General features: G+C 53.7%; 11 protein-coding genes across 11 annotated transcripts; 4 read left to right on the top strand and 7 right to left on the bottom strand.

Moving 5' to 3' along the window:
- Positions 1-242: 242 nt before the first annotated feature.
- On the bottom strand, positions 243-1,619 carry J4E84_000862 (uncharacterized protein; the record flags this gene model as incomplete). The annotated part of the gene is made up of 1 exon (XM_049383497.1): positions 243-1,619. One exon carries the CDS (start codon positions 1,617-1,619, stop codon positions 243-245), a length of 1,377 nt encoding a protein of 458 aa, XP_049249015.1.
- Positions 1,620-2,795: 1,176 nt separating this feature from the next.
- J4E84_000861 (uncharacterized protein) lies at positions 2,796-7,577 on the bottom strand (the record flags this gene model as incomplete). Its single annotated transcript, XM_049383496.1, has 2 exons — positions 2,796-4,073; positions 4,125-7,577. 2 exons carry the CDS (start codon positions 7,575-7,577, stop codon positions 2,796-2,798), a joined length of 4,731 nt encoding a protein of 1,576 aa, XP_049249014.1.
- A 506-nt stretch (positions 7,578-8,083) lies between these two features.
- Positions 8,084-9,331, bottom strand: J4E84_000860 (uncharacterized protein; the record flags this gene model as incomplete). The annotated part of the gene is made up of 1 exon (XM_049383495.1): positions 8,084-9,331. The coding sequence occupies one exon, from the start codon at positions 9,329-9,331 to the stop codon at positions 8,084-8,086; it is 1,248 nt and encodes a 415-aa protein (XP_049249013.1).
- A 1,492-nt stretch (positions 9,332-10,823) lies between these two features.
- On the top strand, positions 10,824-12,204 carry J4E84_000859 (uncharacterized protein; the record flags this gene model as incomplete). The annotated part of the gene is made up of 3 exons (XM_049383494.1): positions 10,824-10,829; positions 10,973-10,979; positions 11,045-12,204. 3 exons carry the CDS (start codon positions 10,824-10,826, stop codon positions 12,202-12,204), a joined length of 1,173 nt encoding a protein of 390 aa, XP_049249012.1.
- Positions 12,205-12,546: 342 nt separating this feature from the next.
- Positions 12,547-13,877, bottom strand: J4E84_000858 (uncharacterized protein; the record flags this gene model as incomplete). The annotated part of the gene is made up of 2 exons (XM_049383493.1): positions 12,547-12,992; positions 13,040-13,877. 2 exons carry the CDS (start codon positions 13,875-13,877, stop codon positions 12,547-12,549), a joined length of 1,284 nt encoding a protein of 427 aa, XP_049249011.1.
- A 209-nt stretch (positions 13,878-14,086) lies between these two features.
- On the top strand, positions 14,087-16,153 carry J4E84_000857 (uncharacterized protein; the record flags this gene model as incomplete). The annotated part of the gene is made up of 2 exons (XM_049383492.1): positions 14,087-14,683; positions 14,789-16,153. The coding sequence occupies 2 exons, from the start codon at positions 14,087-14,089 to the stop codon at positions 16,151-16,153; spliced, it is 1,962 nt and encodes a 653-aa protein (XP_049249010.1).
- A 196-nt stretch (positions 16,154-16,349) lies between these two features.
- J4E84_000856 (uncharacterized protein) lies at positions 16,350-16,911 on the bottom strand (the record flags this gene model as incomplete). The annotated part of the gene is made up of 5 exons (XM_049383491.1): positions 16,350-16,372; positions 16,421-16,462; positions 16,532-16,610; positions 16,699-16,831; positions 16,889-16,911. 5 exons carry the CDS (start codon positions 16,909-16,911, stop codon positions 16,350-16,352), a joined length of 300 nt encoding a protein of 99 aa, XP_049249009.1.
- Positions 16,912-17,211: 300 nt separating this feature from the next.
- Positions 17,212-18,763, top strand: KGD2 (2-oxoglutarate dehydrogenase complex E2 component; the record flags this gene model as incomplete). The annotated part of the gene is made up of 4 exons (XM_049383490.1): positions 17,212-17,360; positions 17,413-17,543; positions 17,593-18,023; positions 18,074-18,763. 4 exons carry the CDS (start codon positions 17,212-17,214, stop codon positions 18,761-18,763), a joined length of 1,401 nt encoding a protein of 466 aa, XP_049249008.1.
- A 1,686-nt stretch (positions 18,764-20,449) lies between these two features.
- HTA1 (histone H2A) lies at positions 20,450-21,074 on the bottom strand (the record flags this gene model as incomplete). Its single annotated transcript, XM_049383489.1, has 3 exons — positions 20,450-20,505; positions 20,559-20,851; positions 21,019-21,074. 3 exons carry the CDS (start codon positions 21,072-21,074, stop codon positions 20,450-20,452), a joined length of 405 nt encoding a protein of 134 aa, XP_049249007.1.
- Positions 21,075-21,562: 488 nt separating this feature from the next.
- HTB1 (histone H2B) lies at positions 21,563-22,133 on the top strand (the record flags this gene model as incomplete). The annotated part of the gene is made up of 3 exons (XM_049383488.1): positions 21,563-21,728; positions 21,828-21,987; positions 22,043-22,133. The coding sequence occupies 3 exons, from the start codon at positions 21,563-21,565 to the stop codon at positions 22,131-22,133; spliced, it is 417 nt and encodes a 138-aa protein (XP_049249006.1).
- A 740-nt stretch (positions 22,134-22,873) lies between these two features.
- On the bottom strand, positions 22,874-24,313 carry ATG4 (Cysteine protease atg4; the record flags this gene model as incomplete). The annotated part of the gene is made up of 2 exons (XM_049383487.1): positions 22,874-23,339; positions 23,397-24,313. 2 exons carry the CDS (start codon positions 24,311-24,313, stop codon positions 22,874-22,876), a joined length of 1,383 nt encoding a protein of 460 aa, XP_049249005.1.
- Between the last annotated feature and the right edge of the window lie 526 nt (positions 24,314-24,839).

The following is a 24,839-nucleotide window of genomic DNA, read 5'->3' as shown; positions in this document are numbered from 1 at the left end:
CGAAGACATGATCTGCGATGAGATATCTCTACGCAAACCAGCCGACTCATGTGCGTCTAAGCAATTGACTTTTTCCATACCAGAAAAGGCGCTCATCGCTGCGCAGCACAAACTCAATATCCGTAATGCCCAGGCCCTAGCTTCCGACTCGTCGTCAGAGCGATATGTCGAAAAAGAAACGCTCCTTCATCGCACACGCTCCAGCTCCGGCGGCCATGCTATCCATAGGCTGATGAGCCTTCTTATTTGGCATCATCTTCATCCTTCTTGGCCTCTTCCTTCTTCTCTTTGCCCTTCTTGGCATCGCTGTCCATGACGGTCTTCATCTGCCTGAGGTACCTCCCGAACTCCCCGAAGCTAGTCAGATCCATGCCCTTGGTAGTGTTGGTGAGTTTCTCAGCGGCAGACTTGAGACGGCTGTTGCGCTCGTTGAGGTTGAGGTAATTCTTCCTGAGGTTCTCCGCTTTCTGCTGGTCGGTGAGTTCTCCGGGCGTGTTGACTGAGGACGGGGCTGGAGAAGGGAGATAGACGGCTTGAGAGGCTTGGGAGGACTCCGGGGTGAAGATCGAGGGGTATGCCGGCGCCTGGGGTACCTGCGAAGACGTGAACGTGAACTTGCGCGCGGCGGAGGCTCGGAGGCTCTCGTTCTCTGCTTGAAGGCGTTCGTTTTCTTCGACCAGGTAGTTGTTAGCGGAACCTAAGTTTGACTGGGTGTTCATGACGTCTTCGAGTATGCGCTCATGCTCGGCCTTCTCATCTTTTCTCAGTTGTTTCTCGCTCTGAAGCTCTCCGATTAGCTGGTCCTTCCTTGCGGTGACGTTGTCGATTTTGACGCCCAGCCTGTCCATGACCAGGTTCGCCTTTCGCAGGTTCTCTCGTTCGGTCTCGAGATCGCGGTGAAGGGCTTGGAGTTGTTGATCAGTCGCACTGTTGGAGTGGAATTGGGCCAAACCACGATCGCTCTGTGCCTTCTCGTGGAGTATCTTCTGTCTGGCGAGTTCGGCCTTGACGGCGTCGACTTCAGGACGCGACTGTTCTTGCTCGTTAGCATGCTTTTCCTCCGATTCCGCCATGTCGTCTTGAGGATCGTGCCGTAGACGTGGAGGTGCACTGTAGAGGTTGGCTGGGCTTGTAGGAGGAGAGATGCCGCCGAAGTCCCATCTAGGAAGCTGGTCGAAAATGGAAAGTCTTGGCCTTGATTCGAGGTGAATGGCTTCTGGAGTCACCACGGAATCAGAGATACTGGGCTTGGCGTCCTCGTCAATGTCGACTTTCGATCCATGCAATTCCGCGGTCACTTCCTCTTTATGGGTAATTTTTCGTTGTCGCACATGCTGGTATCCGTCGTCTTCACTGTCAGATAGAGTGATGAGGTCGACTTCCTTGTTAGCCGTTGTCGACCACATAGTTGACATGTTGTTGCCCATGCTGCCCTTGTCGTCCAGCTTTCTCTTGCTGTTTGCCTCGGTCTTCTGACGTTTCGCTGCTCGCGGAGTCACACGCGCGGGTGTATTGCGCTTCTTTGACTTCTCTAGGGTAGCCTTCCCAGTGTTCTTAGTTTGTGTTTGCTTAGTCGGCTGTGCTCGTTTTCCACTCACTGTAGGTTTCTTCGGTACCATGGTGGGCTTCAAGTGGCCAGGATGTGCTTCTTTGAGATGATGCACATGAGTCCTGGAGGGTATCGGTGAGTTGTAATGAGAACGAGCTTCACTCTGTCGCGCAGTTGATCTGGTCTTTTCTGTGTCGACTGTCTGTGCTGTCCGAGGTATCGTGGAGTTAGGCGGTTTATGCTGGTATACCTTTTGGCGATCGAATAGTAAACTAGCAAACAGACCAGATACAGGCAGGGCTTGTGAGGGTGTTGGCGTCGTTGCTTTTGATGTTGGAGCCCCAACGGAAGGATTAGGTGAAGCTGCGGACTTGCGACTACTTCGGCTTTGGCTTATAGATAAGCGCTCGCGAGCGGTCTGGGAATCGCAAGTAAGATTAGTGTTGGATTCCATATTTCAATATTGAGAAAATGTTTATCCGTATCGTATCTCATGTATCGTACGCAACAACGGTATAGGTGAGAGAGCAGCTTGAGCAGTAGAGAACGTACGTGGAGTAGTTGAAGTGTTGCTAATGCAAACTTCGATGGATGCTGCCTTGCACTATGCCTCAACAAATAGGTGGCAGAGCGGTGAGAGAGTTGTCGGAGGTGGATATGCTGTTTGCCGGCGTCTGTCACATGTCCCAGCGATGCTTCGCGACGTCAGAGGAGATTGGAGGAACTTGAACTGGAGAGGGACGAAAGCTGTCTTTTAAAGACCCGAGAGGGTTGACAGTTTCCTTACAAGGTATCGGGTAGCGGGTAAAGGTGACCTTCCGGCAAGCCGCGTTGAATAAGGTGTTCGATCAATTTAACTCACCTAAGCCCAGATTGATCTGCTCCCACACATGACATTGAATGGCTGCTTTACATGGGCATCCCTTTGCCATTGAGGTGCTGTCCATAAAATGTTAGTCGTGATTGACACACTCAAATACGTGGAGAAACACCATGTACTACGGGTTGTAAGGAAACACCTTCAATTACAAACATGCTATACGCCCACTCCTCTAATATATGGTATGCAACGACTACTCCGTGAAGTGTACCCATAATGCCTACATGCGCCGACCAAGCAACCTCGTCACTCGTTATATCGTAAGAAAAGATAAGCGGAAAGTCGAACGCAAATCGCTAAAGCATCTATCAAGAAGGGAAGAAAAGGTTGGTACAAGAAGGGAAAAGTCGCCGCATAGGAAATGCACTAATACATCTCCTCTTCTCTCTCTTTGCCACTGCCATTAGTGTGTCTCACGCTGCCAACCACACTGGCACGTCCACTTCCACCGATGCGGCTGCCACTCGCAGACGCAGTCCTTTGGACATCATCTGGGCCATCTTCGTCTCGACGGTCCCTCTCCTTCTCAAGCGCAGCCCTGAGGTCCGCATTCTCTTCTACCTTCTGCTCTAATCTCTTACGGGCACCACTTCGGTCAAGGAGTCGGGCTTCACGCTCGGCTTTCAAACGCCGTTCGAGTTCCTTAAGTCGATGTATCCACTTCTGTTCACTTGGCTGAAGCGGTCCAGCGGCGGGATAGGGATGGCCTGGCGTCGGCGTCGACGAATTCGAAGTCGAAAAATGCTCCACGACAGAAGCGGAGTGAGCACGCAATAGTGTTTGCGCCATACTGGCACGTTTGGAGGAGGTCGGCGAGGCAGCACGTGATGGTGAGCGGCTGACAATAACATCGTTACCGGATTGCGTCGTGGCGGTAATGGCGCGGAGGGTCTGGACCTCGGATCGTAAGGTCTTGTTCTCAGTACGCAGTTTATTGACTTCCGCGGTGTTGAGGTCGACGATACCGCCACGGACAGTGCTAGGTCTTCCGATCGATTGCCGTTGGGCCATTACAAGCTTCTCGAGCTGGTCAAGTCGCTTGGCGCGAGAGTCTAGGCTATGCTCGAGAGTTTGGTAGTCGCGGATCAGATTGTTTTCTATGTTGCGAATTCTTTGCTTGAAGGCACCAATGACACCCTCCACGGTCCTCACCGCAAGAATGATGTTCTTGTGGAAGCCCGGGACGTTCCTAGAAATGAGCTCCATGGAAGTCAGTTCTCCGTTGATGAGAGCGTTATTGCGGGACCATTCTGCGCCGCAAAGAGTGGACAGTCGATTCCACAGAGCGTAGAGCAGGTTGTTTCGTTCTAGCAGTTGCTCCTTGTACTGTTTCTCCAGGCTGTGGAGTCTCTGCCGATCCTGACTACGAAGGGTTTCAAGTTCCAGAACCCTCGATTCGTGTTGCTGGATCGCCCTGGTAGTGGATTGATGACCACGCTTGGCGTTCTCGAATGCTGTTTGGTCTTGTCGACGGCCTTGACGTTCGCGCTCGAGCAGCTCTGAAAGACGGCGGCTCTCCATGCCAGTGCTCTCCAAGAGAGCATCGCGGTTGCGCAGCAAACGGTCTTTCTCCGCAAGATCGGTTTTGACGACATCGAGCTCTTGCATAGTCGCTTGGAGATCTCGTTGAAGCTTTGCGATATCCTGAGCGATCAGTTAGTATGTTTCTAGATGATCAGGAGTAACACCACTTACCTTGAAGAGGCTCGACCTCGTGCCGTTGAGGTTGCCCAGTGACTCACGAAGCATTTGCTCCAACTCGTCATGCCGTTGCTTCCAAGTGGACGCCTCAACTTCCTTGCTTGAGAGATTCTTTCGTAGCTTCCTGCTCTCTTCCTTGAGCTTTGACAACTGACCATTGAGTTCGGTGATGATCTTCTCCACCTCTTGTTTCTCCTGGGTTTCCAAGGCATCGCGTTGCTGCCTCTCCTCGGCCATGCGCTCCTCAAGATCCCGAGATCGCTCTCTAGCCTCTTGCAATGTGACTTGAGTATGGTTCAGCGCCGATTCCAGCTCGCCAATCTTGATCTTGTCGCCCTCTTGCTCTTCTCTCAGGAAATCGATCTCACCCTGACAAGACTCAAGCTGGACATCAAGTCGTTCATTCTTTGACCTCTCCTCACTAAGGAGCTTGTCTTGCCTGTTCAGTTCTTCGTTGGCGTCGCCAAGCTCTGATTCAAGGTTCTGGATCTTGCGAAGGCTTGCATCCCGATCGTCTTCGAGCTGCAGAAGACTCTCACTGACATTCTTCATTTCTTGTTGTAGAGCATGGAAGTCTTCAGTGGTGTTTTCCAGATCGTTGTAAAGACGGTCACGTTCCGCTTGCTTTTGCTCGAGGTCAATCTCCAACCTTTGCACCGTATCCAGGGCTTCTTGTCTGAGCTCTTCAGTTTCCTGCTCTTTGTCTTGTAGCAGCTCCAGAGCCTCGTCGCGCTCGCTTGCTAGTGCCTGTAAGTCTTCTGTCTGTGCTTCTATCTCCCTCTCCAGCTCCTTGACCTTGTTCTCGGTGGTCTCAAGCATATCGAGATGACCATTAAGCTGGTCATCAAGCTCCTTGTATGAAAGCTTCAGCTGCGATAGCTCGTCTCGCAATGCAGCATTCTTGCTTTCGAAGTCTTCTCGATCGGGATCGCTTTGCTGGGTCAAACGTGTTCCGCCGCTTGCTCTCGAAACAGATCTCATGTGGTTGCGGGAGATGGATCGTTCCAGAATGCTATCACCGGCTGTCGATCCAGCATCTCCTCTGCGAATTGTGAGTTTCAAGCCTTCGTTCTCTTCCCTCAGTCGAAGATTCTCTCGATTCCTCGAAGTGAGCATGGAAGCTTGTGCGTGGAGATCTCGTTGCAGCTTCTCGTTGTCGCTTTGCAGATGTTCCACTAAAGTACTACTTGTGCCGCCGAGCGAGACTGGCGCAGTATTCTCATTCCCATCAGATCCAGAGTTCGAACGGGCAGCAAAGGATTGGTGCATGCGCCGTGAGTTGTTAAAGACCTTGTTCATGTGATGGTTCGTTGTCGAGTGCTGCATCTGTTGCATCTGCTGATTTTGATCTTTCAAACGCTCAAGCTCCTCTCGAAGCCTCTCGGTCTCGGTCTCTGCTTGCTGACAGCGGGTTTCCACCTGCTCGCGCCTCGCACGCTCCTCTTCGAAGTCTTCTTTCCACATGTTGATAGCCTCGTCAACACCAGCAGAGTCTTCACCAGAGCTCTTCTCTCGCATGGTCTTGATGTAATCAGCCATGCGTCGATTATCAGCTTCCTTTTGAAGAGCCTCCTGTTGCCACTGGTCCACTGTAATCTCCGTAGACTCTAGGCGCTCCCGCAAGAACTCGATCTCTTCCTCCAGTTCGGCTTGCCTAGATGACTGGACACTTCGTCCGTCTTCTGAGCCACTGCCAACATCTCTAGCGGTGGCGTGTCCCTCTTCCTGAGCCTTGAGCCTTCGCTCCAGATCACGAATCTTCTTGCGCATCGACTGGCTTTCCTTCTTCTCCGTCGCGAGATCAGTTTGCAGTTGGACGTTCTTCGAGATCATCTCCTTGACTCCCTCATCAGACCGGTTCTGCAGCGCTTGGTCGAGGAAATGGATCTTGAGCTTAAGATCAAAGTTCTCTTTGCTGAGCTTGTCGATTTTGCTGTTCTGCTCCTTTAGTGTGAGATTGTGTTTACTGCGAGTGAAGGGAGTACCCATGTGTCGTTTGTCTGGCGATCGCGAGTGCTTAGCCCGGAAGTCGCGCGCAATAGAGTCTGGTACTTGTATGTCCTGGATATGTCTAGCAATAACGGTATCGGTAGGGGCGGGCTGCACACTGGGAGCGCGTGGTGTTTCTGGTGGAGTCGCACTGTTAGGCACCTCCTCGTCCAGACGACCTAGACTATTGTCCGGCTGAAGAAAAGCGGACAGTGAGTTTGTGCTAATACTCCGGCCCTTCTCCCAGGGGTTGGTATCGCTGTATCCTGACATAGACGAGGCGATGCTACCCAAGCTTGGCAGTCTTGACAGTCCTAGGCTCATCCCCCGTGGTCCGCTCGAACGAGGAATAGCACCGCCAGTCTGCAAAGCATAGTCTGCGCCGAGACTTGCACTGCTTCCGCCATCTCCAGACGCGTCGGAACGGTTGGTGAAGGACGATACGGATGACCGCTGGCTCGAACCTCGGTGCTGTAGGTAGCTGGGTCGCTTGCTGATCTTCTGCGCGCTCGCGGGAACCAGTGGTGGAGGCATGGCTGAACTATCCACGCTAGAGTCGTTCTCGTTCGTAAGAGAAGAACCTTCTTCAATCTGTGAGAAATCGGGAGCTTTCACTGTCGAGGCACTGGATGTCGGCCGTCGCACGTCCACCTCTTTTAGCTGAGCTGCTGCTGCTGCTTGATTCGCTTGATGCGCGCCTTCTCCTCCAGCTGCTTGTTCTGTAGACCTGCCTGCCGAGGCGCGTGATTGGCTTCGATGCGCGGCTTCTGCAGCGGGCGAGGAAGGTGCGACCTCTGATGTTGCGGTGCTCGCATCCATTGAGTCATCTTCTCCGAAATCCAGACGTCTAGCAGCAGGCGTCTTGTAAGCGTCGGCAGGCGTCGGGGCCTCGGAAAAGGAGGAGGAGTTGCTATGGTGGCTGTTCCTGGCTTGCGACTTGGTCGGTGTGTTCCCACTACGCACTTCGAGCTTCTTTGGCTTCTTCTTTGGCTTTGTCAGCTCCTCCAGATTGTCCATGACTCTTTGCATATCCGCATCGTCGTCCATGGGTCGAGCCGATTGCTGGGAATTTCCTGGCGAGCCCCCGAACAGGTAGGTATCGTCTACGCCGGACTGCCCTTGAGGTGCTTCGACGTGGACAGGCGCCTCGGGAATAAAGCTCGATTCAATGTCCATCAATTGGCGCTGCATTTCGCGATCCTCGAAGACGCTTTCGCCATGGTGCGCGTCTTCTTCCTCGATGACATGATGTATGATGCTGTCGTCTTCTTCGGTCGGTAGCGGCGGCAGGTCCGAGTCGGGCTGGTCGAAAGCCCTGACGTCGTCGGCGTCTGAGATATCGTGCGCCATGTGGTTTTCGTGTGCGGGTGCCAGCGTGGGGGTGGAGGGTGTGGAGTCGGCTTCGTCTGTTTGCGAGGCCTCAGCACTCCGGGCAGGAGCGTTGTCTGCGGTAGCCATGGGGGTGGGTGCGCGCGCAATAAGCGTGGAAGTCGCGTGCAATGTTGTTTTTCCGAGGCCTGCTCACCAGCATAGTGCGACTGCCCAGGCTGCAGTGTCGTGAAAGTTGACGACAATTGCGGTGATTCCCTGCCCTCGCCTGAGTGACAACAGAGCGCGCGTTGTTTGCGCTAGTACGATTTCGTCAGCTTGGGCTACCGTGCGGCCGGTCCCTGCCCAGGTTCTTAGGGCCAACCGGATCCCCTGCCGGGCTGAAGTGACGATACCTTTACAACTTCACACGTCGAATGCATGTGATAAACACATCAAGCATCAAAACTCAAGTGACACTACTAACACCTGGTAGGAGAAAATTCAGAGTGCTGTCTCATCTGAGACCAAGGGATAACGAGGCTCAAGAACACACGACACCGCGAAGGACAATTATCATCCATGATCATTCAGGCCTAAATTAACATTGCTAATTTCATATATACTAGAATCGAACTTCATATACGACACTCCCGCTAAGCAAGATCCAAAGTGATAGAGTTGGGATCGGGCTTACTTCCCTTCTTCGACACACCACCCTGCGCAAACGCCACCATCTCCGCCGCATCATCAGCAGCAAAGAAGGCGGCAGTAGCAAACGGCGCACCAAACAGGCAATCACCAGTGGAGAACGCAAGCGAGCAGATACCTGTAGATGGGTTGACACCCGAGCGAGCATAAGTGCGCAGCGGAATCTTGACGGTGACCTTCTTGCCCTCGACACCAGTGAACTCTAGGTCAATAGTAGTCTCCTTGGGGATAGATTCGCATGTACCGTTCCAGCCAATGACACCATACTCGTCCACAACGAGACCAGCGGCAGCAGCGAAATGGTCATTTTGACTGTAGCTGACGGGTAGGTAATCGAGTGTGGTGCCGGAGTCGACGAGGCAGGTGGGAGAGATGACGTCCGAGTTATTGAACGCTGTTCCATTGACTGAGACGACAGGCGGGTTGACGTAGTAGCCAAGTGTCACACCACCGAACGGAGCCTCAACCATAGGGACATTGACGAGGTCGCCCGTGTATTTGGAGTGGTCGACGCCGCCGAAGACGACGTGGCCGGTGAACGTATCTTCGATCCCTTCAGGCGCCTCGTCGAACCACAGACTCTGTACGGGCGCGGAGATGGCGCCAGCCTCGAGTAGGTTTTGGCGCACGTGCGGGCCCGTCGTGTTCCAGGTCGGCTTGCGGTAGTATGGGGAGATACCCAAGATGCCGTCGTCAAACGAAGACGTCGGAGTACACTTTCCGCTGCTGTCGCCGAGGCGCGATGTCATGTAGCTTGAAATCGCGACTTCCGTGTCCACGGTCGACGAAAGGCCCGCATCGGAAACGAATTGGAAGGTATCGTTCACCGCCACATCTCCAGTGATAAACTTGCTGTTTCCTCCATACGAGTAGGAGGATCGGAAGGGTACTGGTTTAGACGCCGACGGGCTGTTTGGGTAGTCGTAAAAAGGCTGCACCGTCTCGTTGCAAGGGCCTGCACAGCCGAGACGAGTGCATCCCCAGTTCCTGATGCCGTCGGGGCCGAACACCCAGAAGTTCTCGGAACCTTGGTCGACGACGATTTCGATGGTGTGGTTGGTCGAGGGATCGACGAGCTCCGTTGAGATCTTCTGGGCGCCGCCGTGCGCGAAGTTCAGTGGTATGTTGACCGTAGGCACAGCACCCAGGACACTGCTGGCGAGCGCGGAGACTGTGAGGGCGTATCGAACCATCTTGACGAGCAGAGAGAAGAAGAGCGTCGGTGAGGTCGGTGACGATTGATCTGACTTTAGAGATAGCGAAGAGGTCTTAAGTCAAGCTTGATGCCAGACTAATTTGGCCGTATCCGTCGCTTCATGCCGATTGATCCCGCCAAATACGACGGCTAGCCGCAAAAAAATCTTATCGCTTCATGCCTTCGAATGTCCCATACAGGGAGCGGAGTGGATTGCCTTGCGGTGAGGTCCAGGAAAGGGGCGCACCGACAGTTTTCGGTCCGCGCTGCTTGCTGTCAGCGATTCGCATGACTTGGATACGATGCTACAAGGGCCATCCTGCCCTCTTGTCCAAGCGCAGAAGCACAAAGAAGGTCGTGAACGACAGCAAAGCTGATGCAAGAGTGCTAATATTGGAACATGCGCGATGTTACCTAGGTAGTTTACTCGTCCAGTGGAGTCGCGGCAGCTACCCCGGCGTGCAGGTACGGGAATTTGCTGGTGTCAAACAGCGACCCACATTCGCGTTCGCTCTACCTAGGTACGAAGTACGCTACACTTGGGCAGGTACACTGCCAACCTTCCTCTAACCTTCTACATTGTTTTATCCGCACCTTGGACCTCGTCAGTATACATTTTATCGCGTTTGTAGCTCTAACTGTCTAAAAATACGACCGGAGTTAGGCAAATACCTCTGCATCCCATCTGGCACCCGCAATACCAGCGAGACTGACCGGGTGCTCGCAACCTCGAAATACGAGTATTATCCGCACCCATGTCGCAGCAATATTGCCCGCTCTTGGTCATTCGCGATGCTTGTTGTCAATGCTTAACATTATCCCTGCTGGGGTCGTAGAAAATTGCGATACGTCACACTAGGAAGGTCCTCAGATAGCACCGTATTGGAGGTGTTGACGGTCGAGGGTCGACGCTCGCCATGATTCATTACATTATGCTTTCGTTGCAATTTTTATCTCGTCTCACGCGCTCATAAGTCTGCGATGCTCTGCTGAATTACTCTCGTATAAACCCGAAACATCAACTCTTTCTCTTTCATTTCAATTCATCGTCGGTTGCATCATGAGATTGGGCTCGACTCTTGTCTCGAGCGCGACCTTTCTGGGCGCCTTTGCTCGAGCGGCGGCAAAAGACAATGTTGCACATGAGAGTGTTGTAGAGCTTCCAAACGGCTGGAAGTCTGTCGGTGAAGCCGATGGTTCTCTACCGCTAACGCTGTCAGTCGCTCTAAAGCAGCCTCGCATGTCGGAGCTGGAAGCACATCTCCAAAAACTAAGCGATCCATCGCATACAAAGTATGGGGCACATTTATCTCAGGACGAAATAAGCAACTTTCAGCTGCCAGACCAAGACGGTCTTGTCGCTGTGCGTTCGTGGCTCAATGCCAATAGAGTACCATTCTCAGTTGAAGGGTCGTGGCTACGAATCAACACTACCGTTGAGACAGCGAGCCAACTCATCGACGCTGATTTTGGTCGCTACCAATACAACGATGATAGTCCTGTTCTACGCGCGACAAAGTACAGCCTCCCCAGTGCGGTAGCAGACTACGTTGACTTTGTCTACCCCGTCACCCAATTCATCCGCAAGCCTTCCAAGAGAGCACTGCCATCATTAGAATCACACACCGAGAAAAGACAGGATTCATGTATGTAACAACTGCGCTACCCTCACCCAACAAACCGGGCAAACCCAGCTGACCATTCCTCCTAGCATCCCAAACCTGCCCTGGCGGAGACACAACACCCGACTGCATCATGTCCATGTACAACATCAACTATCAGATCCCCGACTCCGACTCCCCCGTGACTTTGGGCATCGCCGGCTTCCTGGAAGAATACCCTAACGAGCCCCTTCTACACTCCTTCCTGGAAACCTTCAGCCCCTACCGCAACACCACCGGCTACAACCCTCTCTACAACTTCACCGTCGCCTCGATCCAGAACGGCAACGACACCAAGCTCGGCTATGGCGGGGAAGCCCAACTCGACATCCAATACAGCATGCCCTTCGTACAGCCCATGAACGTAACCTACTTCTCCACGGGCGGCAGAGGCCCGTATCTCGACGAGAACGGTACCGAAGTGCCCCTCGACACCAGCCCCAACGAGCCATGGATCGAGTTCCTGGAAGCACTGCTCGAACGTGAAGAGCTACCTATTGTGCTCTCGATCTCCTACACCGACGACGAAGCATGGATCCCACGCGCATATGCCAAGCGCGCATGCAACCTCTTCATGCAGCTCGGAGCGAGGGGTACATCCGTCCTCGTAGCCAGCGGCGACGGCGGCTCCGCCGGCACGGGATCTTCAGAGTGTAAGAACAACAGGTTCCGCCCTACATTCCCCGTCGACTGTCCGTACGTCACGAGTGTCGGCGCAACGGCTGCCTACTCCCCGCTTAGCGCAGAGTGGTTCAGTGCAGGCGGGTTCAGCGATTACTTTGACCGCCCTGCGTGGCAGGATGCGGACGCGAAGAAGTACATCGCGCAACTGAACGGGTCGCATAACGGATGGTATGCGCCTGGTGGACGTGGTATACCCGATCTCTCAGCTATCGGAACGCGGTTCGTGATGGATGAGAGTGGTATCAAGCAGAAAGGGACGAGTGCTAGTACGCCTGTGATTGCGGCCATGATTGCGCTTGCAAATGACAAGAGGATGCGGGCTGGGAAGCCGGCGCTGGGCTTCTTGAACCCCTTGCTTTACTCGGATGAGCTGCGGCATGTGTTTGTGGATGTGACCGAGGGTCAGTCGGGTAGTTGTATTGTTAACCGCACTGCGGAGCCTGGGTGGGAGACGGCTGTGGGATGGGATGCGGCGACTGGGCTGGGCACACTGGATTTTGCTAAGTTCGTTGAGGCTGTTGCCTAGATATTAGACGTAGCAACAATTCCACAAGCCAAATAGTTCGAGACAACGACAGCGACAGTGTTGATTTGGGCATGGACCCGTGCTCTTATTGACTGATTGAGTACTATCCTCCCCATGCCGGACGGTACTGATGCTATGATGAACTCGTGCTAAACGCTAATGACAATCCTCATTGTGACGGCTTCTCGTCAAATATAATCTGCTTCATATGTACGCTCAGTAGTATGTAGACCGGTTCCTAGAGGTAGCCAAGATATCGATCGCACTGACCGAGTATGCTTTTTGGTATAAGAACGCTGTGTAAGCAAATGCCGTGCTAATTCAAGCGGTTGTGCGCCTTTCTCAGGCCGCAGCCGCTTCCTTTGCACGCTTCTTCTCTTTCCTTGCTTTCTTTTCCTCTTTCCTCTTGATCTCCTCAGGATCCCGTTGCTTTTTGGTCTTCTTCGCCGGCACTTCAGGTGCATCAACACCATTGACATCAGCGTGTTTCCTCTTCGGCTTTTTGGAGGGTAAATTAAGTCCGTTCGGCATCGCAAGCCCAGCAATCGCTTGCGGTACCTCAGTCTCGTCGTCGGAATCACCGATAGTCCCAGCGTCGTTACCGCTGAAGCCGGTGGGAAGGAAGCGCATCTTCAGTCCTGTGACTTGTGGTCGTGGTGCACGAATGGTCGATCGCGTTATGGAGGCGGCCGCTTCTGAGCCCGTGTTTTGGTCTGCTTGCTTTGTGGTAAGGTGGGGAAGTCGTACAACCGATCGTAGGCGTAAAGTCTGAGATATCCGCGTAGGGGCTAGGCAGGTCAGTATAGTCGGTAGAAGCAGTAGTTGATCAACGAACCTGGTTTCATGCCATTGTTCCGTGGTAATAGAACCTCCCGGGTGCCCTCATCACTCTCCGTCTGAGAGAAACCGTAGTCTGTACCCTTGTAGCTCAGTACGGCATCCCCTTTCATAGCTTTGTCCATGGCGAGCTCGCTCAAGTCCTTCAGCGAGACACCTGCGGGAGCAGTGATATGCCATATCTGCTTTCCTTCTAGATTATCGAACAAGCCCGTCGACTTGGAGATAGTCCTGTCGTTGACTGGGACTGGAGCAAATCCCTTGGGGGGTGCGTAAGCCTGGGTCGGTCGGAAATCAACGGCATGCGATTGTGGTTGCACTGGCGGTGCCGGCTGTGTTTGAGTCGACTTGCGGGTCGGTTGCGGGGCGTTGCCGGTGTCCGAGTCGTCGCTAGAGCTGTCTCCGCTGCTGGTGTCGTCGCTGTCGCTCGAAGCTTTCTTGCTCTGCGTGTTACCTGGGAGCTTCGTCTGTATGTCCCTAGTCGGCGCGTCGTCGCCGCTTATCTCTGAGCTTGACAATTCTTCGGCGTCCTCCTGTGTCGCGATTTGCTTGGGCGCAGGCTTCTTAGGCGTAACCTTCGACTTCGAGGCTGATTTGGGGGCAGGTACGTCTTTCTTGCTAGGCTTGGGCTTCGCTTTGGGTACGCCGTTCACGTGAATGCCAATGGTGGCTTTCGGCTTCTCGGGCTTCTTGGACTGCGCGGCGGTCTCACTGGGAGAATCATCGTCGCTGTCGACAAATTCCTGGCTTAATTGCGCTTTCGACGGGGTGTTCTGAGGTTTTGACTTGGGCTTGGAGCCCGGGAGCGGCACCTTGGTTTTCTGTATGGCACTCATAGTGTGGGTGGAGCCATGCTCTTTGCGACCAGAAAGTCGAGGTTCGTAAGGAACTTTTTTGCGCCGCGAACTGTCGCGCTCGGGCACTGGGCGGAGAAGAGCCGCATCGCGACTAGTCCCGATTAGGACTTGGCGCGCCAAAAATCATTGGTTTGATCTTTGAAATGATGGGCGCATGCAGAACACCAATGTCAACATCCAAAGTCAGTATGTCAGGGAAACGGAAGAGAGGGGAACATACGGCTGCTGTTTGTACTCCCAGCGGAAAGCCACTCACTGCGATTGCGGCTGCTCGACTAAAGGCGGAAGCTGCCGCCCAAGTTGTGAATACACCTCAAGTTGCGCTGGAGCAGATTCCTGTGCCAACGAGCCCGTTGCTTGATGCTGCAAAATCCGAGCACGAAGGTTCAGATGAAGAGGAGACCCATGCGCCCGTACATCGGAATGTCAAGCTCTGCAACTGGCGCAACGAACCCCAAAACATCCTCTCAGATACCGACACCGAAATTACCATCAACCTGAACAAACACGCGACTATAACACTGATAGGTACTTTTGATTTGACAGTTCTACGAGGCGCCGTCAACATCAATGGTGCCAACATTGGAACAGTCAGTCGTGATGGGCAGAAAAACCAGGTTCATCGAGCGTGCGTGCCGGCCACGCACCCCATGTCTAAGATTCGCGGACTAGATGGTACGAATCACATCAGGTTCAAGACTTGCAAGATTTCTGCCCCGCTCGCAAACGTCAGTCCACTCTTTGACGGTATCTGGAGCGATTCAACCGATCGTTCGTTCCGAGTTGTAAGTGCCACATCCTTATACACCTATCCAGCATTGATCGCGACGGTACATGCGTGAGAAAGGTTGAGATCTCGACACATAACGGCCATCTAACTTCTCTGTTAGGTAACCAACTCAGACGCGGATACACTTTCTCGGCCATTACGTCCTGAAGTGACACCCGAAGACTGGCTCCGCGCAATCGAGGACTGTGCTAGCAACCCATCTATCACCGTAGTGACTGGATCACCTAGCTCAGGCAAATCAACATTCGCTCGGCGGCTCGTAAATCGCTCCCTTACAGGTCTAGGCAAGACCGCTCCCTCTGTACCAGCTGTATGCTGGATGGATCTCGACCCGCAAAAACAAGAGCATGTCCCCGCAGGTCAAGTCTCTCTTGCCATAGTGAGAGATCTGAACCTGGGCCCAAGTTTCACACACCCCTCTATTGTACCAGGACCAAAAGAAGCGATGAGGAATGAGCTTATCCGCGCACATCCAATTCCGGCGAATTTCGCCAACTACGCAGACTACTATCAGTCTTGCGTTGAGGATCTCTTCCTGGCATACAGAAACCTTTCCTCACGAGATTCCTCTCTCCCGCTAGTCGTCGACATACCCGACCTCCTCTACTCTTCACATTTCGACCTCCTAACAAAGCTGCTGGCGAGAATCAAACCACACAATGTAGTACATCTCGGGGATACGCGAGCTATCGACACCGAAACAGCGGCAAAGCTGCATTTGCTCCAGACATCAACATCGCAATTTCACGGGACGTTCCATGAGATCACCGCGCAACAGGCCCAGACGATACCTGTAAGGTCGGACAATGAGTTGAGAGCTATGCAGATGCAATCCTACTTCCATCTCAAATCGAACAGTACAAGCTCAAACCAGGCCCAAGTACTCAGCTGGTCGCCAGACACGCTTTCAAATCTAGTACCATGGGAATTCTGCTACGAAGAAACACCCGAGCGAGCACAGGATCTAGTGGCTTTCGCAATGTACTCTGAGCCAGTCGAGCCATCTTCAATGCTACATGCACTGAACGGATCTATCGTGCACATCATCCAATCCACATCTGCTGCAGTCCCAGGCTCACTTCCACGGACCCAGAAATTTGGTACCCCATATCTCCCCGAGTCTGCGCGCACGGGAATGGTAGAGCCGTTGGATCCTCGAACGACGAGACTGGTCTGCACGGCGATGATTCGGGGTTTCAATCCGGTGAAGAAGATTGTAGAGGTGCTGGTACCAAAGACGCACGAGTCGCTGCTATACAATCTGTCACCCGAGAGGACTATCTTTGTAGGCGGATGCTGCGATGTGCCGGAGTGGGCCTACTTGGAGGACGCATATGCGCAGGAAGAAGCGAAGAAAGCGACGACAGGTCTTGGTAACCTACCCGTTTGGGTCGAGACTGATGACCTTGTAGATGGTATGGGATACCTCAGCACTGTACGGAGGGTGAGGAAGTTCCAGACGTGACCTCTCGTTGGAGATATCGTTCATTAGCGCTCAAGACGAAATACAGTCATGAGGTTGGTGCTTCGACACCTTCATAGCAGCCTCTCATTGAACGAAAAAAAATTGGAGGTTTTGGCTTCTTGTTGCGAACTACTGTTGAGTCGCACTATAGCTGTAATATGTACACGTGATACCATGCTTGTTCCAATGTCCCCGACTACAAAATCATCTTCGGTGGAGCTGTGTGCCGTCAGCAGATGGAGTGAAAATGTATGATGGTAAACTCACGATCGATGATTGGGCAAGGCAGGTTGCGCTCGTACTTTGATCCTACAACACCCGTCAGTACATTCATATCCGCGGCCGGTGCGGAAATGTATCCGGGCATCAGCAACGAACCTCCAGGAGCCGTGGGTGGGCGGTAAGGGTCTGGGTGCTTCCACTTCTCGAGCAGGTTTTCCGTCTCCTTGATCAGTTCCTATGCGACTCATTAGCAGAGTCCTCTGTGTAGCCGTAATATATGTAGAATGTCGATGTAATCGCGGTGGTGGAATAGGGAGACGCACCCTCATCTGTCGCGGCTCGGTAACATTGCGCTTGGCCTCGAAGAGTTCGCGGATGTACAGGGCCTGTCCGCGCCAGAGGTATCGGTGGACGCTCCAGTCGAGGGCGAGCTTGAGGGACCGCCTGTAGAGGCGTCTGCGGCTGGGTTAGTTTCTGCGCGTAAAGGGCGACGCCTGCGGGGGTTTGGCGTACAGGACGTGTATCTTAGAGCTCATGACGGCGATGGCCCTTCCAGTGGGAGTTGTTGCGGAAGGGAGAAACGTGGGTCGTGGCCGCAATGCCTCGGTGTTGTCGCAGACGGCTTGGTGAGGGCAGCGTGAGGTTGCGGGCTTGGCATTTGTGCCTGTGACGGAGGGTGGCTTCCGAGACGTCAGAAGTGTGGTGCCGTGTCTGCTTCAGTACCGTACAACTGCCGCAAGGGGACTCATACACAAACCTTCGTTCGCTCGAAGTCGCCCATCGCTCTCACTCGCATCTTAATTTCCTTTTTCCCACTCTTCGCCTGGCCGCCCATCATGTCCAGCCAGCAGTGTCTCCGCCGTCTACCAGCGGCTATGCGCTCTGTGCGAGCTTTGCGCGCAAGCCCACGAGCCATCCCAGCCGCGCGCAGCTATTCCGCCATCTCCAAGGCGAACTCCTCTGGTCTCCTCGCCCAAGCTTCAAGGTACTGCGAATGTCTACATCGAATAAAAATGCCCAACACTAACTGTTCATAGACGGCCTGGACAGCTTTCTTCACAACGCCTATGGACCCTCGAGCAGACAAGAAGCTATGCCGACACCATCGTCAAGGTGCCCGAGATGGCTGAGTCGATCACAGAGGGAACCCTGAAGCAGTGGTCAAAACGTGCGTTCACCATGTCCAATTGGTTATGCCAGTAGCTAACAATATGCAGAGGTTGGCGACTACGTTGAGCAGGATGAAGAAATCGCGACTATCGAGACCGACAAGATCGACGTCGCCGTCAATGCGCCCGAGGCTGGTACTATCAAGGAATTCCTCGTCAACGAGGAGGACACCGTCACCGTCGGACAGGACATCGTAAAGCTTGAGGCCGGCGGTGCCCCCGCTGGCGGAAAGAAGGAGGAGGCCAGTGAGCAGCCCAAGGAGCCTGCGTCCAAGGACCAGGAGACTTCGTCGCAACCCGAGGGCCAGCAAGAGCAGTCTCAGCCAGAAGCGCCAAAGGAGGAGTCGAAACCAGAGCCTCCCAAGCAGGAAGAGAAGCCCCAGCCGCCCAAGCAAGAATCCAAGCCTGCACCTCCCAAGAAGGATTCCAAGCCCGAGGAGACCAAGCCGGCTACACCTGGCAGCCGTGAGGAGCGCCGCGTATGTAGCCTTACTGTATGCTCAAATGTTGTGTACTAACAGCCTTGCAGGTCAAGATGAACCGCATGCGCCTCCGCATCGCCGAGCGCTTGAAGCAGTCGCAAAACACCGCCGCCTCCCTGACCACCTTCAACGAGGTCGACATGTCCTCCATCATGGAGTTCCGCAAGCTCTACAAGGATGAGATTCTCAAGAACAAGGGTGTCAAGCTCGGTTTCATGTCCGCCTTCTCGCGCGCCTGCATTCTCGCCGCACGCGACGTACCCGCTGTCAACGCCTCCATTGAGGGCCCTGACGGCGGCGACACCATCGTCTACCGCGACTACGTCGACATCTCCGTTGCCGTCGCTACCGAGAAGGGTCTCGTCACCCCCGTCGTCCGAAACGCTGAGAGCTTGGACATGGTCGGCATCGAGAAGGCCATTGCCGACCTCGGCAAGAAGGCGCGCGACAACAAGCTCACCATTGAGGACATGGCTGGTGGTACCTTCACCATCTCCAACGGCGGTGTCTTTGGCAGTCTGATGGGTACTCCCATTATCAACCTTCCCCAGACCGCCGTTCTCGGTCTGCACGCCATCAAGGAGAAGCCAGTCGCTATCAACGGAAAGGTCGAGATCAGGCCGATGATGTACCTTGCGCTCACATACGACCACCGACTGCTCGACGGAAGGGAAGCTGTCACTTTCCTCGTCAAGGTCAAGGAGTACATTGAGGACCCCAGGAAGATGCTCTTGTAAGCGTTGATGCTGTAATCGTGTCTTTGTGTATATGTAGGATGGGAGGTTTTTGCGCGAAAGCGCGGGAACTAGTAGCGGGGCAGATGGAGGTGTGGTTGAATGGATCAACGAGATATTTTTGCATGCATTGAATCATTCGTATTGCATCCATGTGTTTGATTGGATTTCAGTTGTGTGCATTGGTGATTTGGTGCGGGTTGAGCGTTGCTTGAGTGATATCGTGTGTGAATGTGTTCTCATGTTAATGTCGCGTCTTTGCGCAGGTCAGACGGTACATGACGCGTCAACGTCCATGTCTATATGTCGAATGCAATGAATACAATCGTCTCTATAGTCACTTTTCGGATTTTTGAAGTTTTTAGCATGTAAAAAAACGCGCGTATACGCGTCTAGTATGTGAAAGCGCGGTGGTCGCGTCTGTGGTTCGCACACCGTGAAGGCTGTTATATGATGTGTACGCCACCACGCCGGAATTTGAACATATATTTAGTTTCACGATGAAACATAGGGTCTCGATGGTCGATATATGCAGTTTCTGATCATTTGGTTGTGGTGGTGGAATGTGATGATTTTTTGAACAAGTTGCTGTTCATACATAAATTCCAAAATTCAACGTGCACCTTCCGACATATCTCGAACAAACAACACACATGGAAAAGAAATCATCGAAGCTACCAGCATAAATTCCCCATACCATTAACCGCGGCATGGTTATAACATGTATTCCATGGCATAAAATACGTGGCATGCCGTTCATGTTCCGCACGCAGTCAACAATGCAGATGGGTACATGACCATAGGAAGACAACCACCAACACACATCATGGGAAATGAACACCTTGGACCTGGAAAACCGAGTATAGCCAACAGTACAGATAAAAAGAGGATTAATTCGAACACAGAGGATATATCAAGTCATGTTATCTGAGACGGTGCACCTGTGGACATGTGCATTCACGGTGAACCGCTAAGAACACTAGCCACCTACGCATAGTATGCATATTTGCACCATAATCGTCCAAAGATACCGCTAAACTACCCAGAAGCGCTAATTGTCTGTTATCCGAGCGCAGTGTAGTCCACGGTAGGTGGTACATCGTACCCCGGGTTACGTCACACAGCTCCGTCGACTACCACATGGGATGCGCTCAACGCAGCAAATATGACTATCTCTACCATGCACATATATGCCACCTATTGCCCAATTCGCTTGTTATCGTCGCTGAATACCCAGAATCCCGATTGTCTCTATTCGAACGCGAAATGCTTGTCAAGACAGCATGGTCGAGGATGCGCGATGGTGTTATACGGGCGACGCAACGTTATCGCACGTGTAGGGGAAGTGGAGTCTGCGCGTTACTCAGATGAACAAGCGCGACAAGTGGCGGTGTAGCTAGCTGGTGGATAAGGTTACACGGCGCGCATGGCAAAGTCCAAATAGCGCGTATGCAAAGCTGGACGTTAGCAAGATGGAATTCACGGCAGAAGATGGTAGATGAAGTGATATGCTCTCGATTCAGCTCATGAGCTCGCGGTCGTCAATACAACCAGCTAATATACAGCTCTGGTATAAATCCCGTAAAAAGCCGAGAACCCAAACCCAGACCGACTCCCATTATCATTGCAGATGAAAAAGACCCATGAAGTAACCACGCCGTGAAGAAGAAACTCAAATGCAGGACGCGTTTAGAGCTCCTGCGAAGGACCCTTGCCAGGCTTGGCTGTCTTCTTGGGCAGAAGGTCTGAAAGTATGTTAGCAGCTGATGCGATGCGAGTGGACTGTGGAGCAACGTACTCTGGTGAATGTTGGGGAGGACACCACCCTGGGCGATGGTGACGTGTCCGAGAAGCTTGTTCAGCTCCTCGTCGTTCCTGATGGCGAGCTGGAGATGGCGGGGAATGATACGGGTCTTCTTGTTGTCGCGGGCAGCGTTACCGGCCAACTCGAGGATCTCAGCAGCGAGGTACTCAAGGACGGCAGCGAGGTAGACGGGGGCACCGGCACCGACACGCTGGGCGTAGTTGCCCTTGCGGAGAAGACGGTGGACACGACCGACGGGGAAAGCGAGACCGGCCTTGGATGAGCGGCTAAGGACGAGTTAGCTATGATGCAATGTTGGAGATGGAGTGCGCAATGCAATGCGAAAAGACGCGTCAATCAAGCAAAAGACGCGTCAAAAGGATGCAAAGTGATGCTAAAGAATGCGCAAGGCAAACTGGAGCTCAAGGCGCGATGCGGGAGATGGAGTACTCACGATTGGGCGCTGGACTTGGAGCCGCTGGCCTTGCCTCCGGACTTGCCTCCAGTCATTTTGAGAGAGTTGGTTTGGGGGTTGGTTTGGAAGTGGGAGAGGTTGGAGAGTTGAGTAGATTGAGCGGGATGAGCTGGTTGTGGGCGTGGAGTGTCGAGACGATGGATTGCTTGCTGCTGTCGGGGGGCGGGGCGGTCTTATAAGGACGGCGCTGGACTGTTGTGAGTGCGCGAGATCAACCTGCCCACGCTAGCGCGCGAAAAGGCAGCGACGCCGCCTAGCGCCTGCCGCCAGACTGCGCAAGATCAATGGCGGGCCTCGCTTAGCCACCAAACCGGCAAGAGCTGCTGCACGGGCCTCCCAGCCGCTGCTGGATCACAACATGAGAGCGCGCTCCCCATAAGTAGCGCACTCCCCGCCGTCGACGACCTTTCCCTTCATCCATCGCAAACTCCCACCACGACGCTCGACCAACTCCATCTCACTCCAAGCTTCTGCTTTTAACCCAAACCCACCTTTTTTACCACCACCTCTCAAATCCACCAAAATGCCCCCCAAGGCCCAGAAGACTCCCACCACCGGCGGCAAGGCCCCGGCTGGCAAGGCTCCCGCTGAGAAGAAGGAGGCTGGCAAGAAGACCGCCGCGCCCTCCGGTGACAAGAAGAAGCGCACCAAGACCAGGAAGGAGACCTACTCCTCCTACATCTACAAGGGTGAGTTTGCACTTTGCGCGTCCTGAGCGCGCCATCCAGCCTCTAAGGCCTTGCGCTTCATCGGCATCCATTGAGCAGAATTTGCTGACGCGTCTTTAGTCCTCAAGCAGGTCCACCCCGACACCGGTATCTCCAACCGTGCCATGAGCATCCTCAACTCTTTCGTCAACGACATCTTCGAGCGCGTCGCCACCGAGGCCAGCAAGCTCGCTGCCTACAACAAGAAGTCCACCATCTCATCGCGCGAGATCCAGACATCGTACGTTTTCCTCGCTTCTTCCGCATCCAGTCTCACATACTGACTTCATTCACAGAGTCCGTCTGATCCTGCCTGGTGAGCTTGCCAAGCACGCCGTCTCTGAGGGTACCAAGGCTGTCACCAAGTACTCTTCCTCCACCAAATAGAGTGCTTTCTTTTCGCCGGATGTTTTCTTTGGGTCTTTCTTGTCTATTTGACAAGTGGTTATGGGGTGCGGTGTTCACGGGTCCTTTGCTAATGTGATCATGGGTCGGTTTGTCTGTCATCGAATCATCTAGTCGTATTCGACTACGAGGTCCATCAGGGTCTGTACATTATACCACAGCAGACGGGAACGAATCAATTATTTCGAACTTCACAAATGACTTCATTTCCTTTGACCCCCACTTTCTGCACATCGTATCCTCTTCTTTGACTCACAGATTCCCGTTCCACACAGAGCGCATTCGTCATTCAGCCATGCCGCGTAGATCCGGAAGCGCGCCTTTCTAGAGACGATACGCGATATCGACGCGTGGCTGGGGGTCACGCGCCGTGATCTACGAACACGCGCCGAACGCGTCTTTCATGATATCTTGACGAAACCGGAGGAACCGCGCGTTTGACGAATTCGGTCTAGATGACGTAGGCGCCCAGCGACAGGAACGAGTGAAATCCAGAACTGAAGCGACAAGCACGAGTTTCCACATGGCAACCTTGGAAGCGTCGGCACCTTAGCAAACATTACCAAGATTTATGGATTTATGGATTGCGCACCAAAACGCGTCATTCACGGATATACACGTACCAAACCCTCGAATCCCATGACTCCAGACATGCATGTACCCGTATTGATATCATTGCGAAACCCAACAGAAAACGCCATAGCAATCGAGACGGCAGTTGCCTATTGCAAGCCATCTTCGTCCCAACTCTCGACCTCGTCAATAGCACCCTCTCTTTCTTGTCCCCGCGGCGCCGGCTCTTTGTCCTGCACGTGCACCACACTCTTGCCTTGCACGCTGCGAACACCTTCTTTCCAGTTATCGTAGTCCTCTTGTGACGTTATGAGGAAGGCGAGAAGCATGGAGGGGTCCATCTCGCGAATCTGGAGACGGCGGATGCGGCGCGTATGGCAAGAGGCGAGTTCTTCTGCGGAGTAAGATGATGAATTTGATGAAGGGACGATGGTTGTGGATGACGAGGTGGACGTTGCTGAAGCTTCTAGTGTGGAAGGAGCGGCTGTTTCCTGGTCTTCAGTGGATGACGAAGGAGAGCGGTAGGGTAAGAGTGGGCGCGTGCTGTGGGGATCAAGGTAGAAGAAGTTATTCGCCTGCGTAGCTACGAAGTAATGTGATGCTGAAGGGCGGCCCCTGCGAACAGTTAGTATAACTCGTCTCGAAGTATGACAGACACTTGTTGCGCCTCACCCTGCAATGCCAATGCTCTGCTTCATCTGCAGGCTCGCCTTCAGCGCCTCCCAGTACACTGGAGTGATCTTGTCGATGCCCAACCTTGTGCCGACGAGGATTAGCGTAGGTCGCCATTCTCCGTCGTCGTCCACGGCGATTTGCTTCAGCTTATCTTCATACACGTCGGCGCCGTCACCGGATACGTATACTCTCAGTCCAGCTTCCTTGTACTTGTGCACTAGATCCTGTATGCACCGTGCTGCGGCTGAGGGACCGAACCACTCGCCAGGGTACTTTCCACATACAGCAGCGCCGTGCTCGACGAAGCGGTGGATAGAGAAGGGCGCTTTCGGATCGTCGGCAAAGAGCGAGAGTATTTCATAGTGCTCAGGCACATCAGGCTTCTCTTGGTATCTCCAGTCCCGTCCAAGACGTAGCATCTGCAGCGCGTTGGCGAGTATGCACTGCCCGCTCCTGATCATGCAGCCAAAGCCCGTATCCGACGTGAACCCAGGCGAGGCGAGATTCTGCATGCGCACGCGGAAACTCATAGCGCTCGTTGCCTTTGGGTCCTGACTCTTCTGGATCGGTGCAAAGCCAGACCGATAGGTCATCCAGATGCGCGACTCGAAGTCGTCGAGGAAGGCAGAGGGCCAGTTGCCGTATTGTGCTGGATCCTCGCCATTTGGAGCTTCCTTGCGTTCGGTCTCTTCGATGCTGGTTCTTATCCAGCTTTCGTCTTCGTTGCGTTCGGACAAGGGCGTGGGTGCAGGCGTCCCGGCAGCTGGGGAATCAGTGGGCGTAGGCTTGGACGGCGGCGGCCGGGGGTCGTAACGCTGGCCTAGCAGCCATATGGGGTCGTTAGAGTCGTTTGTAGGAGGGGGGTCGTAGAAGGTGCGGACGATGTTGCGGCTGACGCGCTCGAAGTCATGCATGATGGCTGCAACAGAAGGTGTTGTGGCCAGGGCGACGATGGATGCGGAGGTGATGCGGAGGTGCCGAGATGAGGTTGCCTAGAGCTGACTGCACGCGTTCGTACTTGCCACAACTATTTGCACATACCCACGATACCAGACGGTGGGTTGATGTAAAGAAGCAACACGATGTGGAGCTTCGTGGGTTGGTGCAGCCAGCTGCAGAGGGTCAGATGCGGCTCTACGAACCCAGGTTCCGCGGGGGAGGGGCCTGCGGTGCTATCACCTGGCTGTGTCACTGCGTGGCAATCACGTTCCTGGGATGCGTTGGCTGGAGTATGCGCAACCCATGTATACATCACCGCGATTAAAGCGCATCTCATTCATTCACTCTACGATGACTTCCATGCTCAGAAGCTGCTGGCGCGCTGTCCACGCATCTCCAGAGAGCGATAACCAGCGGCTCCATCGTCATAAGCTCCGCTAAGCTAACCCTGCGCATCATTACTAGCCCCGCGCCACTCGCGACCCTTGGAGACATCGAAGA

This window comes from Alternaria hordeiaustralica (assembly GCF_023758085.1).
Source record: "Alternaria hordeiaustralica strain BMP 2776 chromosome Unknown scaffold_1, whole genome shotgun sequence".
NCBI lineage: Eukaryota > Fungi > Ascomycota > Dothideomycetes > Pleosporales > Pleosporaceae > Alternaria > Alternaria hordeiaustralica.
This window is presented reverse-complemented; position numbering and strand designations above follow the sequence as displayed.